We start from the raw sequence: 16,487 nt of genomic DNA on the forward strand, positions 1-16,487 counted from the left end.
GCAATGTTGAATGAAATTGCTCTCCATTTTACTGGTGAAATTGATCTTTAGAAAAGAGAGGGGTCTTTTTGTAGAGAAAAATCTACAAAGTTTTTTTAAGAGAGGCTGGATCATACCTACTAACAAGGGTAATATTTACACTTGCACTGCTAATGAAATTGGTGAAAAATATGACTTTATTGATGACATATATATCTAATTATTTCATTTTCAGCTCAAGTATTATTCAGAAATCTCACATTTTGCATGTATCTCACAAAGTATTTAAGGATTTAAACAGATTGACAAAATGTTTGAAAAGTTACTGTCCTTATTTTAAAAAATTTAATTATTTTGAAAATGGTATTGCTTCTTTAAAACCAAAATAAAACTTTTGACAGTGTTTTAATTAATCTTATTTTTTAAATGGGTCAGTTTCACATTCACTTCCACCTTTCACAATGTGTAAGTATGCATTTTTTTATTACAGGTTTAAGTCATACTACACTAGATGCTTGTGTTCTCTAAATGGCTTTTAACTTCTAAATGGACTCTGATCCTTGTCGGTTGTGCAAAGTATAATTTTCCGTATCTCTATGGAAACATATCTGGCTTTCAGTGGTATTTTGTGGTTTACGGGGGTTGGTGCCAGTATTGCAATAGTTACCTGATCTTGGTTTCATCTGTGATCCTCCCAGTTTTTCATGTAGTTGTTTTACTCTTGTGTCAAAATAAATAATCAGGGTAAAACAAAACAACAAAACAAAACCTGCCTAAACTTGTGGTTACGAAGCACACAGAGGTGTTATGGTATCTCTGGCTGCATTGCCCCACTGCCCAAAGCATAATTTGTTGAGCCCAAGGGTGTGCTGGCACGTGTGCTGCTGCTGCTGCAGCCAGGCAGGGGCAGGGCTGTGATCAGGGCAGGGACACACGGACAGTTCAAATCCTGTCTGAAAGAGCTGGGGGCACAAGACCTAACCTACCCTGCTGCCTTTTTGGTCTCATTAGCCCTGGGCACAACACACAAGCCTTGTCACACTTTCAAATGCCTCATTTCCAATCTGCAACCTACATACTGCCCATGACTTTATAAAAGTAGCCTATGGTTGGGTTGTAGAACATTAATCTGATTTATTCCAGTTTGCCTCAACCTTATCTGCCAAAACAGTTGAGTAGACACTTTCTGCTTCCTTGCTCCTGCAAAGTATAGTTCTGAACAGCTATTGAACAGCTTATTTCTGCATAGCAGAAAAGTTTCATAGGCCATACACTTTGCAGGTCTTTTAGTACCCTGTGGAAAGGTATAATTGTTTTCAAGTAGCACTGTGTGTCAGAAATGTCATGTCTGCCTCGTAACCAATTCTTCCCTAGCAAGATTATTATATAGGATGTAAATCATGAGGGCATGTGGTTATCTGTCTTTAATAAAAATATTTTAAAATGCATGAAGGTTGAAAACCATCCAAGTCACTAACAGGTAAGAAATAAGAGTGGAAGCCTCTCTCTGACAGACTTTGTTACTGGAGTTTTTTCACATCTGACACTTAGCACACTTAAATTATGAAAAATACAGAAGACAACTGAAATGTGTGTCGGTTTTGCTCCAACCCAAATAATCTGTCACTGTTTTCTGTATGTAAGGATTAGAGCCAACAAGAGCATGTTTAATATTAAGTCTATATTTTGCTGTGTTTCAGAAGCCTTATGTTTCCTTATATCATTTGATAGGAATAACTCCAATGTAGTACTTCAAAGTCATGGTTGCTCATAAATGTCACATTCCTTGCAAATAAAAATTATAAATTTAAAGAGTCTGTACATCTATAACCAGTAGAAATATTTTCTATGGGGTTGTTTTCCTCTTTTCTATATATAGACCAGAGTGATTTCTCTCAAAAAGTGTATCAGCCAGCAACAGCAAGGATTTGGAAGCAGATGTTTAGTACATCACTACCAAATTATCCTTCTCATAAAACAACATAGAATAAAGATATATATATTACTTCTATCTCATATGGAAATTTGCATTATATAAAGAGTGAGATGTGAGTGGAGAGATGGACACAATGGCTTTCCAATGGGAGTTTGTCATGTGAGACTTTCCAGTATTTTATGGCCTTTGTCACCCAAATTATCTGAGCGCTAGATAGAAACAAGTGTTTTCAACAGATGTAAGAATTGGGCTTTGTAAGAGTTTGACTGTAAGGTCACCAGGTCTGGTGTTGTTTTCCTGTCAGCAGACATCTGATGTGTTAAAAATATTGTGTCAAACTAATTGTACCTCTCATGATAAATGAGGGCATGGCTCTTGCTGATTGTGGCTGGTTGTGCCAAGAACATTTCACTGGGCATATCTTTAGCAGATGTTTCCTCTTTGATTTCAATTTGAGCTTTGCCACTGAGGTTAATAATATAGCCGAAGATTTTTATTTTAGTCTGATAAGTAAAAACATTACCAGTCATGATATTTCCCAGTGCTTTGTAAAAAAGCATTTTTTCTGTGCTTCCAGAAACAGCCAGATCTTCATGCATTTCCTGAAGAAGCATTTTTTTTTTGGTTTTGCTCAATGAAAATCTAAATGCAATTAATTTAATGGAATAAGTTATGTATTTATATTAAGGGAAGGTCAGTAGAGACTGAGTATTTTAAATATTTATATTCAGATAGATATTATAGATTTATAAGCAATATAAATAAAATGATATTAATATCATCTTCTAGGATTTATTTGCTTTCCAAGTGTTCTTGATCCTTCCTTAAATATCTTTTTAGATTTAATGTGTGGAGTTTGATCTTTCATGATAATGGAACTAATGAAAATATTATTGGCATCAGCGGAAAATGTGTACAATCATCTGTAATTTAGGAGCACAGAATATTTTATTTCTTCTGTGATACAGTGTGATCTTTTCTTACACCATCCTAGCTAATTTTCCTATTTGTTTAATTTATTCTTTTGAAAGAGAAAGCTGACTAAACCTTCATAAGGGTTTGTCTTCTCCTAGAATTTTAGGAGGCAAAGGAGGCTTCCCAGAGTGCTGGTTGATGCCCCAGGCCTGCCAGTTTTTAAAAGGCATTTGGGCAATGTCATCAAGCACTTGCTTTAAATTTGGACAAGCAGTGGGACTGGAGAGTTGTTGGTGCCTTCTAAATGAAGTAGTTTATTCTATCCTATTCTGAAACCAAAAGAGCTATACAGAAATGCATGAAAGGCAGATTTGAAACTAACAATAAAATAAAATACTAAGTCACACTGTAATTAAAAAAAAAAGGTATTATCATATAGAAAATAAATATTTTATTTCTGTATAAATAATAATTGGCCTTTTTTTAATTTTTAGCAACTTCTTATTCTGTAAAATTAAGAAACTTCACTTGCTGTTTTACTTCTGCCTACAAACTGTATTTTCCCATTGTGATGATTTCTGTTTAAGAGATGTTACAGCACCCATTCTTTATAAGTGCTTTTTCCAGTTCTTGGTGCATTTGCAGCATGGAATGCAAAGATATGAGCTATCCCAGCCAAACATCAAACACCCACCCATTGCATGGTATATAACTGCTTTTGTGTATGAAGCCCATTTTAAAAAGTGCTGTATTATGTGGTAATCCTTGAGAAGAAGAAAGAGTAGTGGAGTTTGGGATTCCTCTGTGTCTGCTGTTATTCTTCTCAGTCCCCAAGGCTGGTGCAGCATTGAGAAATCTTTTTGATTTCTCAAAATAGGTCTTAGTAATACATTAGCAAAGAATAGATTGTGAATCAGCTGTCTACACCAGCACAAATATACCCAGGGACAGTAAGAGATGAATTGGTATTTACCAGAGAATTAGGCCCAACACATTTCTTTTGTGACTGTCTAGAGCCTTAGGAACTCTTTATCCTTGAATCACTCCAGTATTTGGATCCTATGCTACGGGTATCTGTTACTCTTATTTTTAGCTACAGGTTTTCCATTTTCTTGAGAGGTAAGAACATAAAAATAAAAAATGATGTGTTTATTTTGATGAAGCAGTTGTTCTCAGGGGACAAAGTTCTGTTCTCATCATGAAATTCCATAGAGATATTCAGTCACAGCTGTACCCATTAATGTCAGATGTAGTGGGTGCCTGGCTATTCAAGTGTCAGGTGGAAGAGAGGATTTCAGCCATGTCCTGAAGTAGAGAAATGCAAAGAGGATTTCCTTGAGACTTTGTCATTGAATTTTTTACTTGTGTGTAAAGCCAAGAATCTATGGGCAGTTATTCTTATGTTTGATTTAATCACTTGAAGCAGGTTTAGTTTCTGTGTGTGACTGCTTTATGTGGCAAGGTTTGGTAGCAGGAGCATTCAGGGCTTCTCAGGGATGAGACCAGGAGCTGCCCCCGTGTCAGACAGAGCCAGTTCCAGCCAGCTCCAAGGAAAACCCTCACCTGGCCAAACTGAGCCTGTGAGTGATGCTGCTGCAGATAATGAGAGGGGCAGACGGAGGAGCACGGCAAGTTTTCAGATGGTCTTTGAATGGAGGCTCCTGCACATCAGCAAGCATGTTTGTCTTGATTTGTTTTTGTTTTCAGATGTCCTGTTTGAAGTTGTCTTTTCATTAATATTCACCCAAATGAACTGCATCAAATGTTTAACAGTGAAGGGTCCACTGGAGGTAGGGAAGACATATGTCCAGAGCACTTGATTAGTGTTGGCAGACAATTGCTGCCCTACAAAATGAGCCTGGACTACTGGAAACAAAGAGTTTCTTGCTTGAAGTAAAATTGAATCATAATTATCGTAGAAGAGACTGATTCTTGTGGTTCACATTTTGAGATATGTACTGTTACATGTCAGTGATAACTAATTGAATCATGGCATTAATGATAATAATAATAATGGATATTGTATAACTGTGAAATTTTAAGTATTAGTTCTTTCCTTATGCTGCACTGAACTAGAGGAAGAAAAAGAGAGGTAGCTGTAGAAAAGAAAAAATTTTATTAAAATAATAGGTCTCCCATAAAACTTTAAACAGGAAATTCTAAATTCTTAGCATTTCAGTATGGTTATTTAGAACTACAAAATATCTAATGGTTGTATCATGAAATACACATTTATACACCTACTAAGACAAACCCAAAGGGCTTTTCAATTGCCTCCATTGCACCATTTGCATGCTGATATAATGCAGTTAACGTCAGTGAAATTACCTGGTGAAGCACTAATGCAAAAATTATGAAGAATTAGGTCATAGTACAGCAAATCTTTTGGGAGAACTTCTGTAAAGTGTAAAAACTCATATGCATAAGAAAACTAATCCCTGAAAAAAAATCTAAAATTGCATTCTGCAGAGCTGTTTTTCCCAAGAGGCTCAACATGGTGTCAGACAAGCACAGGGGAGATAATGGGAGCTTGTGTTCACAGGAAAGGGAAGAAGCATATTGAGGCTGCTTCTATTTACACCACCCTGCAGTCAAGTTGGGCTATTTTAATTCTGAAGTGTTGTAACCACCCTCTTATGTGATCTGAAGTGTTGGTGTGTTGTACTTGCTTTATCCCTCATGGTACATTTGGTCAATAAATATTTCTTCTCCTAGAGGAAGATATGTCTGATCTGAAAGTTAGTCTGAATTTCATTGGAAAACTCAGTAGTTGAATGTAAAACATTAAAAAGCCAACCAGAAAGCCCTGAATTTACCTAAGTAAAACCACTAATTTTATTGTGAATTTTAATCAAACCAAAAAACAACCTCTACTGAAATTGAAAAATATAGGTAATTCCTAAGAAGATGCTTGATTCTATTTGGAGGGAAAAAAATATTAATACTTATTCTGAAATGTCAATCAAAAAGGAAGGAGCTGTCAGATTCTCAGGGTCCATTGCATCTGTGCTTTATAAAACAGACGAGGTCCTGCCAGCTGGGGAACAGCAAACTGTCCCTGTGAATGGATGTGTGGACACAATGCTCACCCTGGCACAATGCACTTATGTTGTGGTGGTAGTAATCTTGTAAATGAAAACGCAAAAAAACCCCAACTTTGTGTTACATTTCTCCCTCAATATAAAAAATATGCAACTGAGCATTCCTTTTCAGTGGACCACACAGGGTTTGTGTTCCTCTATGCACCTTGTTTGCCTGTTTTTCTCAGAAGCTGGGCAGGGAGCCCTGGGCTGTGTTTTGCCTGCAGAGTATCACACGACTTTTCCTCTGGTTCATGATTTAAGCACAAGTGAAATAACAGTATTATCTTTTAAGTACTGTTGGCAGAAGAGTCCACTGAAATGAGATTAGTTTATTCTTCAGGGATATAGCTTCAAATTCTCTATATTATTTATACTCTCTTCTGGAGATTTTCTTAGCAGCTGTAAGAGATTTGGCCTTTTTTTCAATAAAAGAAGGACTATTCCTAAGTGTTTGTAAAGCTGGGTAAAGGGACTTTGGAGTTCAGAAACTCTGCTTTGTAGCTGACATTCAAAAGTAGACTTTGAGGGTGTAACATCTTCATTGAGTAAACGGCGTCTGCTGCCAGAGTTCATCAGTATGTTTACAATAATGAAAAAACACAATATTTTTAAAATATTATTCATAATTTAGAATTAATTAAATAATTATAATTAAGAAAAATCTAAGGGAGAGGAGTAGTCTGGGTGGGAAAATTTCATTCTGGAGTGTTTATTAAAACAGATCAGTTACATCTTTTTTCACTGAAGAATTAAACTAGAAACAAGATTAGAGTCCACATATGCCACTATTAGGAGGAGCATGATAGAAGTGAGATCATTGTAATTCTGAGCTGTTGAAATAAAGATGAGAAGGTAGAGATATTGACAAATACCTCAAATTGTGCTTATGAAATCATGTGTGCTAAATTATAGATACAAGAAGTAGTTTCAGAAGTACCTAAAAAACTTTCTTTGAATTATTGATGCTTATTGGCATGTCAGACTCAGGTTCTGAAAATTCAACCCAAAAGTTTCTTTGGCTCAGCTGTCTGAGGTCCAACACTAAGAGTAAAATATTCAGCAAATATTTTCTTTCCTCAAATTGCTGACTACAGAGTTATAACAGGTTTGATTTTGTATTTTGGCTATCTAGAAACATAGATAACAGCACACTCAGCACCAAAAGTTCACAGATTCCTTCCTTCTGCTCATATATATATTCTTATCATACCTCAGTGGATGTAAAATCTTCTCTAATCTAATATATTACCTCCAAAATGCTAAAATGGTTTGTGTTTGAGAGATCAGATTCATAATAAATACAAGATTTTTCCATGCATTTTCTAAAAAAAAAATCTCATATATATTTCTCCGACATCTTATGGTTTGGAGGGGCCCATCCCTCTCCATCCCTTTCCTCCTTTGGACTAATCATTTATCTTATTGGGGAAAACCAGCATATGTGATTGTTTCTGGTTGTTATGCAGCAGTGGAAATCATCCAGTTTCTTCCCTCTGGCCTATGTTCCTGAGGAGCCACTGAGCCACCGAGTCTGACTTTTAACCACTCCTCATAAATCACTGCTACTAAAAACATTAAAAAATGATGTAATATCAGTCAAAATAAAACTTTATTGCACTTGATTGTTAATAATTGTATCAAAATTATCATTTTCTCCTAAGTATCTAAATGGACCTTTTTAATATCTGCACTTTATCACTCAGAGTATCTCCTTTGCGTGTCTTCAGCTCGCAGTTTCTGACTGCATGGACTCCTGCCCTGCTGGGGAAGGGCCTGGAGAAAAGTGATGTGTCTGGGGCTGAGGCCAGATTCTGCTTCACGTTGTGACTGCACAACTGCCAGCTCAAAGCTTTCTCTGCAGAACCTGCCTGAATAATGACAATAGAAGGGCCAGAAAAAAGCACAGCTGGGGCTGCCATTCCCAGGCTGGGATGGAAGCCCTCGGGGTAGAAAACTCATCTTTTGGCTGAGCATGTTTGACATGAGAGATATTGGGAGAAAATCATCCTGTATTCCCATTACACCTTTACAAAGTTAAACTGTACCTTGATCAACTCTGACTGAATTTCCTTCTCAGGATATTTTTCTCAAAATTATTCTTCACTTTCTTTGTCAAAGTAGAGTGTGCTCTTCCCTTGAATATGCTAATCAAAGATATATCAATTTGCTATGGAAACCATGTGTTAGGTTTAAGATATTTCTAATAAGAAAGGAATCTAACCCTTTTTTAGCATTAAATCTGCCTTGTTTTCTCAAATGTTAATTGTAAAAAGATGCTATAGCATTTGCCAGTGCATGTGTCTGCATATCTCTGTGTATGTATATACCAACTTATGATTGTCAAGGTTTTTTTCTAATTTCATGCATATTTCTATCCCTTTTTTTTCAATTTATTCTATTTGTATGCATTTTTTAGAAGAAGAGATTCTAAAGAAATTTAAGAAAAACATAATGTAGAGGAAAAAATAATTTCCTTATAGATATTAGTAATAGGATATTATAAATGGGGTTTATTTTATTCCCAGCTAGAATTCTAAAGCTGGTTAGTATAAAATCCTCTCTTTTCTTCCATCCACATAATTACTATTCTGTAGCTGGCTCTACATAACTTGATTATATTATGTTCTCAGGGCTGTTGCTGGAGTTGACGGGGACCTTGATTTAGTTCATATGGAAATCCAGGACCCCAGTGGAGGTATGCAAATGAAAATGTTATCAATTGATACATTAGTATGTAGTCATTTCTCTTTAGTTTAGAGGTGTTTTTTGGATTGTTTTTAAAACCAGTCAGAAAGTGTGCAAGTCAGATTCTTTCTTTATTTGAAGTCAGCAAAACCATTCAGTTATATAAAAATATAGTATAATTTACAATCTACTTGTTTTTCACTTTAAGAGGAATTGATGTCAAGATGCAATGCTCTGTTGATAATATCCATTAGTTGTGCAATTTATCCTGGCATTTAAACATTGAACAGTTTCTCCTGATTTACAAATAGAACTGGCAATGCAGTGTTAGTGCTGGGTGTCTGTTAATGTGAATCCTTGCATGTGTCAGGTCTGGTGCACCAACCAGCACTAGACTCTCAGAATTTCCTCTTGTTATAGTATCCAGTTTTGAAACTTCAAAAGGAAAAGAAATGGAAAAGAAGATTAGTAGTCAGAAGGTGCTTAAAGGTCACCATGATTCCAAAGGCTTGTAACAAGTTTCTTGTTACCAATCATACTCTTGAAAGATAATTTAATTCCTTGAATCAGATCATCTAAGTTCCTGTGCAATGTTAAAAGTGAGTCATAAAGAATGCACAGTTTGGCTTGCCCTGTTCCCATAGCTTTTCTTCATTTAACCCTGTTAAAAAAATCAAAGTTACCATGTTAAAAGCTGGATGATAAAAAGTATAAAACTTTGAGCAGTGAGATTTATGAAACATGGTGACAGCTCCATCAGCTGCTTTCTTTAGAGACAATGTAAGATGATTATTCAGGACCTGAATGCAAAGGGGGGTTTGTTGGTGGTGGATTTTGGGTGGGTTTTTTTTCATTTGGTTGGCTTTGGTTTAGGGTGGCTTTTTTGGAGGGCAGTGTGGTTGGTTGGTCAGTTATTGGGTTTTTTGTTTATTTTTTTTCTTTGCTTGTTTGTTTGTTTGTTTCGGTTTTGGTGGGGTTTTTTTTGTTTTGTTCTGTTTTTGTGTGGTGTGGGGTTTTTTAAAAATTATTTTTGTTATTTAACAGAAAGAGCAGAGAAAGATAAACCCTCATGAAATATTTTCAGGCTAGGTTCTCAGCAAACTGACTTTATGCAGTTATGGTCAATACAAGAATAGCCATTGATTTTAGTGGAAACAGAATCTTTACACTACCCATATGACAAAGAACTGTAATTTTTATGTTGTGAACTGTGAGCACCTGCAAGACTTTAGGTGGTCCATTGCTGCACCCAATGTCCTTGAGATGAGGATTTGGACATAAGCAGGAGAACTTGGATTGACTGTAACTGCCTCTGAAACAGATCCAGATTTTAAAACAAATAATTGCATCCAATATACTGGTTTGCCCTTCTCTACTAAAAAGTCATTAAATGTGGGATGCATTTTCCCTCCCACTGAAAAAGTAGTGAAGGACATGGGAGTGCATTATTTGCTCTCTCACACCACCGGAGTGTGGGTAGAATTAGTGATCTGGGCACATGATTGTGTAAATAACATTTTCCTCACTGTGCTTGGGCAAGTCACTCGACTATTTTGTGCTCAGAAGCTTGTGACAAAGGGTGAACTGTACAAGAGCTTAGGGAAGGTCTTTAAGAGTCCCAGAGAAGATCTTAAAGTCACAGCTGGTATAAGATAGTGATTGTTGGCTCTGCTCTCTCTGATAAGAGCAGATTGTATCAAAGATGCAGTAGTGCTGTTCTAAGAACCCAGGGAGAGAAGATAGTCCTTGCTAACCGGAGAGAAAAAGAAAGGCCATAGCCTCCTCTGATTATAAATCAGTCTAAGCTTTTTCAGCAAGGTATTAACTCTGAATATAGAAATCCTGCCCCAACAGACCAGTTCAAATAGTGTGCTAATAGTGTGTCTGAACATTCTTACAGAGCTTTGAAAATAGGCTTTAAAATTCTGCACGCTGTCTATTAAATGGAGCCTGATTCTTTTCTCATCCATCACGATTTTATACTGGGGTTGATCTATTGATTTCAGTTATGTTGTGTCAGGCTGCTATTTCTCCAAGTGAATAATTTGGCTCTGTGCATAGGTTAAGTGAGAAAAGAGGCTCCTTCTATTATCCCCACCCATGAATGGCTCATTCATCTAACCCGTAATCTCTCTGGACCAGTAAAATTTGGATAATAACAGGCTGCCTCCAGGGAACGAGCTGAACTGTAAGCAGTTAATATATTCTCAGTATGTTGGAGATTGAAAAAGTCTTATATGAGAGTTTAATATAATAATTCTACAACTAACTCACCTGGCAAAGACAGCCTTTTGCCTACATGAATAGCATTTAATACTGCTTGCTTCTTTTTCCCTTGATAGCCCTGTCATATGTTTCTGTCTCTCTTCCCTCAGATTATCGCTACATCACTTGCCAGATTCAAAATTGTTCTGATAAGACAATGACAGTCCCATTTGCTGGCAGCACTGATCGGGATTCCCTGACTGTGCAGGATGACTACATATTTCTTCAGGTACTGCCATTTTTGGGAGATAGCTCATTTTCAGATTCAAAAATAAAGTTCTAAACAGTGCAGCAACACTGTAAGGAAAAGGGAGGAATTCATGACCAATGATCTATGATTTTTTACATGGAAAAAAGCATTCCTTTATCATTCCAAACAAAAATGAAATTAAAAAAAAAAAAAGGCATCTTTGATTTGTGTCTATAGTTATAGTTGCCCTTTAACTATATGAGAATTTTCAAGTGGATTGTGTTACTTTTTAGGCATACTCTTGTGTGTTAGGTGAAATGCAAACCTTGTGTTCCTGTGATTACAAACTCTTCTGGGTCCTTTCCAGAACAAAATACAAAAACATTCCCGAGAAAAGCAAGCATCCAAGCTGCACAGCTTCTTCATATAGGTTCTCCTCTGAAGAGGCTTTGCCAGGAAAGAACTACTAAAATGGTGTGCTTAGGAAGCAAAAGGGTCAAATGGCCATAGCTGGGGAGCTTGGAGCAAATTAGCATAGAATCATAGAATGATTTAGTTTGGAAAAAACCCTTAAAATTGAGTCCAGCCATAAACCTAGCACTGCCAAGTCCATCACTAAACCATGTCCCCAAGCGCCACATCTACAACTCATGGTGGTCCAAATTACATTGGGGTTATTTCATTCCCAAACTACAAGACCTGCCTGCAGAAATATGGGCTGGAACTTTGTCAGCCATATGGCACCAGTACAGCTCAGACACACTTGTATTGTTTTATGTGTTTGGCACTGGTTGTGGTTTGAATCTACAAGAGCTGCAAACTTCTCAAGGAGCAGTTATGTCCTCTTTATTTTATTAGATTTTACTAGGAAAGTTGATTGTGTTTTCCTTAGTGCCCAGCTATCATTTTGCCTTAGTTTGATGAGATTTGTTTGCTGCAAGGCTTATCTATTTATTGAATTTTGCAGGAAAGCTATTTCAGAGCAATGGATATTCCTCCCCACCAGTGCCTCAATGTACATCAGATTGTCTCCTTTCCAACTTTCTCCCCTTGAGGACCTGTAAATTAGTAGGGTCACAAAGGATCTGCACCTCTTGTTTGGCACAGTGATTTCAAGAACCCATATGGCTTAGAAGAATCAACCCTAAAAAAAACCCAAACAAAAAACCCAACCAGGAGAAAAAAAACCCAAAAACCCACATATATAAAAAAAAAAAAAAAATTAAAAACCTCAAATAAATGCAAAACTAAAACCCAAACAATGGCATTGGGAAAGAACTTTATGACTAAAGTAGACATTTTTCAGATCAGATCTAGCACTCATCGCACTCACCTTGCTCAAAGCTCAGTTATAATCTGGGGCTCCCCCCAGGCACAGTCTAAAATCCATTTCATGGTGTGTAGATGCTGAGAGCTGCTTCTCACCATGCAAACTTCCAGACTGCTGTGCTCAGCAAAACACCGGCTGCTTCATCATCAAGCATTTTGCTTTGCTGGATGTCATGTACATCTTGAGCTGTTATTCCCTTTCATGACAGACATAAAATGGAAGTGCAAGGTGGAAATGTACACATAAATACTAGACAGTTGCTACTCAGTGATGCCTTTGGTAATTTGGTCTCTGTAGATCTGAGACATGTCAGTGCCAGTAGATGAGATGTTCATGTGTTCCACATAATGGGGAAACATTTCTAGTCTTTTTCTTTTAGACTTTCCTGCAATAAACCACAGTATGCAATGTATATCTTATTGCCAAATTGGTTTGCAGTCAGCCATATCTTTATTACTGGAAGATAGAAGGTGTCTCTGGGATCCTGTAGTCACATCTGAAGCAAAGCCACCCCAGAGGTGTGAGGCAGGACAGCATTTACCAGTTCCAGTGAAACCTTTCCAGTGAAACCACACAGCAGCTGCACATCTCAGAAACAGCATGCTTGTGAAACTATGTGGAAATTATTTTATCACTACAATAAGGCTTAGTTATAGAAGTTACAATCAGACCAGGGACTCCTCGTGATATCACAGCAATGCTGGTCAGAAAGAGGATGGGACAGAACCTTCTGTGCAAAAAGAGAGGAGAGTTTGAGACTGTCTCCCTGGCCCTGGCATTGTTCATATTCCCTGAGCTCAGATATGAATCAGAGCGTTGCAAGCCTGCACTGCTAATCCTGGCCCAAATCTATTTTGGAGATTTTACCATCTTAGAGGAAGACCTCAGCCACATTTCTTTCTATCTATATCCACAAAGATCAGAAACTGTCTAATACTCATTTTTTTCCCAGTTTGCACTGACAGTCAGACACTTTTCAGAGGTGATTTTAGTAGGAGGATTAAAGTTTCAGTGCTGTTCCTAAGCACAGACCAGCCTGTAATACCAGTGAGGCTTGACATGACTAGGTGCTTCAACTCCAATTTTCCTCTGCCTTGCATCATCTGCAGTCATTTAAAATGAATGATGTTAAAACATGCATTTAAAAAAAAGCCTGTGAATAGACGGGTAAGACTGCCATTTATCACTAGTTAAATGATGAGGTTTTTGGTTTGATCCATCATCATTTAACAAATTATATTCCTAAAGGCATCACATTCTTGATACCACAAAAAATGTGTATAATATTAAATACTTTGTTACCTTTAAAATATTCAGGCAGGTGGACCTGCTGTCATACATCAACTTTTTTTTTTTTTTTTTTATCAAGCCAAACCAAGTTTTCATGTTTCAGGATAGGTTGTCTTTCAAATCAGGTTCCCTTTTTAAACACAAAAATTTAGGAGAAAAATAGTGGGATTGGGGTAGGATTTTAAATGTATTTCCCAAGTCAAAGAAAGAAGATGAGTTTCAATGTGAAAAAAAAAGTGAAATATTACCAAAGGCTAACTTTTATTTACTGATATCATCTGGTGGTGCTCAAAGGTTTAATTGGAATTATGCCAATTTATATACCAGCAGATTGGTGTTACATTTCTGATTAGAAAATCCAGGAGAGGTTGTGAGTTGACTATTTTCACTGGTGTTTATTTGGAATATTCCTTTTGGTACTTTGGAACATTGCACTAAAATTAATGACTACATATTTCACTTACAGGTTAAAAGCAAAGCATTCTTCCATCTCAGGTTCTTTAGATTTAACATAAGCTGTCACAGAGTTTTGTTTCTCCTTTGTATAGACAACATCAGCAAATCGGACCAAGTACTACGTGTCTTACCGTCGAAATGGCTTTGTACAGATGAAGCTGCCAAAATACGCCTTGCCCAAAGTAAGTGTGCATGCTTTTCTTTCTCTTTTTGCATTTGTCATCTTCTCTTTCTACCTAAACTACTTTTGTTCTCCTCTTTTTCAAACCTCATTATTCTGAGTTCACAATTTCTTCTTGTAAGGATTTTTGAATCCTTCTTTTTCTCTTGAATACTGCTTTTATTTTTATTCCATTAATGTAGTTCTCATAAACCGTAGAGGGGAATAATGTACAACAGCTTATTTGTCATCAGTTACTGAAACAGTTTTTGAGCTTTACTTCCATGAGGCAGTGCTATACACCCAATGGCAATGGAATGATATAGAGCAAGTGTTCTTTCAAGAATCAATTACATTTTAATTCCACATGGTGTTTTCTGGTATAAGCATGAGTAGAAATATAAGAGAATTTTTCTACTTGGTGGTGCTCTATTTCATTAAAGAATCCCAGTATAGACTTGGATTGCTCAGTGAAATTGCAAGACTTGGAGAGAGGTTCTGTCAGTGTTCCATATCTCCTTAGTGATAGGGTTCCTATATTATGATTGCATAGTAAATCAGCAATTAAGCACAGAAATTTAAGTATGGTCTCACTGATGCAATTGAATTTTTTGTGCTGCACACAGTGTAGCTTAGTTAGAAGGCTTCTACAATCCTGATGAAAAATAACTTGGAAGTTTGAAAGACCCAGCTGGATAAAACCCTGAGTAACCAGCTCTGGCTTTACAGTTCACGCTGCTCCCAGCAGGAGACTGATCTGGAGGTCTCATGAAGTTCCTGCTTTTTTATGTGATTCTCTGTGATTCTATCACTTAGCAGGAAACTTGGGGTTTTTGTGTACCTTGAATTGCTCTGGTTTAATTCATTGCTCATCTAATGGAGGACATTAGAGTGCAATCTATCTCCTTTTGCTGTTATTGTTAGGAAGCAAATATGCTAATATCAGTTTTTTTATCTTATTTTTTTTGTGTGTTTGTTTGGTTTTGGTTTATTTAATGTTAGTATAAATGGTGGTCTGAAGGCTTCTCATTTTAAATGTACAACATATTACCAGAATCTCAGATCAAATCCTCAGATATTAGTTGAACAAGAATCTGAAAGTTGGATATGCTCCATGTAGAACTACAGAAATATCTATCATCTCTCTCTCTCCCACTCTCTTTCTCTCTCTATTTATTTATCTCTCTCTCTATCTCTCTATCTTGTCAAGAAATCTACAGTCAAAGATAGGTATATAGACCAGCCCTTCCACAAAATTATTTCTGTGTTTTTCAGGCCTTCATGGCAGCCTTTATGCTCTCTTGGGGGAAATCATAGTCAGGATAACAGCAGGAGAATATTCAGCTTTTGAATGTTAAAATATGCCAAACATGGACACCTCAAGGGACTGCAGCCCACTGAACCCTGCACTGGGACACAAATAAGCTATTAAGGAGCAAGGCAGGGAAGCAAAGTGCAAACAAGGAGTTTCTGACACATTCATAAAGTGCCAGTCACAATTCCCTGGCATTTCTGTCATATGGAGTCTGGATTGTTTGAAATAGTGCTGCATGCTCAGTTCTTTGCCTTGGAAAATGCAGCTTTTGTTTATTTATTTTGTTTATTTTTTTTTCTTGCTAAGTGGATTACCCCAGGCCTGACTGAATAAATAAATTAAAAGCTAATGGTTTCATTTTGGATAGTCTATAGCTACCTAGGAACAGCTGACTATATCATTTGAAAGGGTTGTTTTTGTGCTCTTTCTAGTTCAGGCAATACCCAGCAAAAGGAATGAAGTAAATATTATCTCTCCAGCCTTTTGACAATGCTTCCAGGAGACTTTTCTTTGGTATCTGCACGAAATAGAGTTGAAAATTTCAGTAAGAGGGCCTGGAAGCTTTAGAACATTAGAATAGTGGTGAATATGAAAGATTTTAACCTTTTTTGAGAAAGATAATTTTTTAAAAAAATTATACCTTTGGTACCTTCACATTACAACAAAAATTTTACACACTGAAGTAAGTAAGAACACAGCTCTGAAATTTTTTGCAGTGCTTTATTTCAGTGAGAATCATCCAAGTGCAGTAGAATTGGATCATGGAACTTTGCAAAGACAGGATATCAGCAAAGACACTGGCACATTACAAGTATGTCTAGAACATGTGACTGTGGAGTTGATTCTTTTATGGTGGTAGGAGATAAACAGAAAGGATGAATTT

The 16,487-nt window shown here is 36.7% G+C and overlaps 1 protein-coding gene across 4 annotated transcripts in view; it reads left to right on the plus strand.

The window, feature by feature from the left end:
• The window catches only part of SORCS2 (sortilin related VPS10 domain containing receptor 2), a 525,884-nt gene that overhangs the window by 418,657 nt on the left and 90,740 nt on the right, over nucleotides 1-16,487 (plus strand). For all 4 annotated transcript variants that reach the window (XM_015625588.2, XM_015625587.2, XM_015625589.2 and 1 more), the window contains exons 6-8: nucleotides 8,544-8,608; nucleotides 10,974-11,092; nucleotides 14,222-14,311. In XM_015625588.2, the coding sequence (XP_015481074.1) occupies nucleotides 8,544-8,608; nucleotides 10,974-11,092; nucleotides 14,222-14,311 (274 nt within the window). The remainder of the gene's footprint in view (nucleotides 1-8,543; nucleotides 8,609-10,973; nucleotides 11,093-14,221; nucleotides 14,312-16,487) is intronic.

Source organism: Parus major, chromosome 4, assembly GCF_001522545.3.
Source record: "Parus major isolate Abel chromosome 4, Parus_major1.1, whole genome shotgun sequence".
In the NCBI taxonomy this organism is placed as follows: domain Eukaryota; kingdom Metazoa; phylum Chordata; class Aves; order Passeriformes; family Paridae; genus Parus; species Parus major.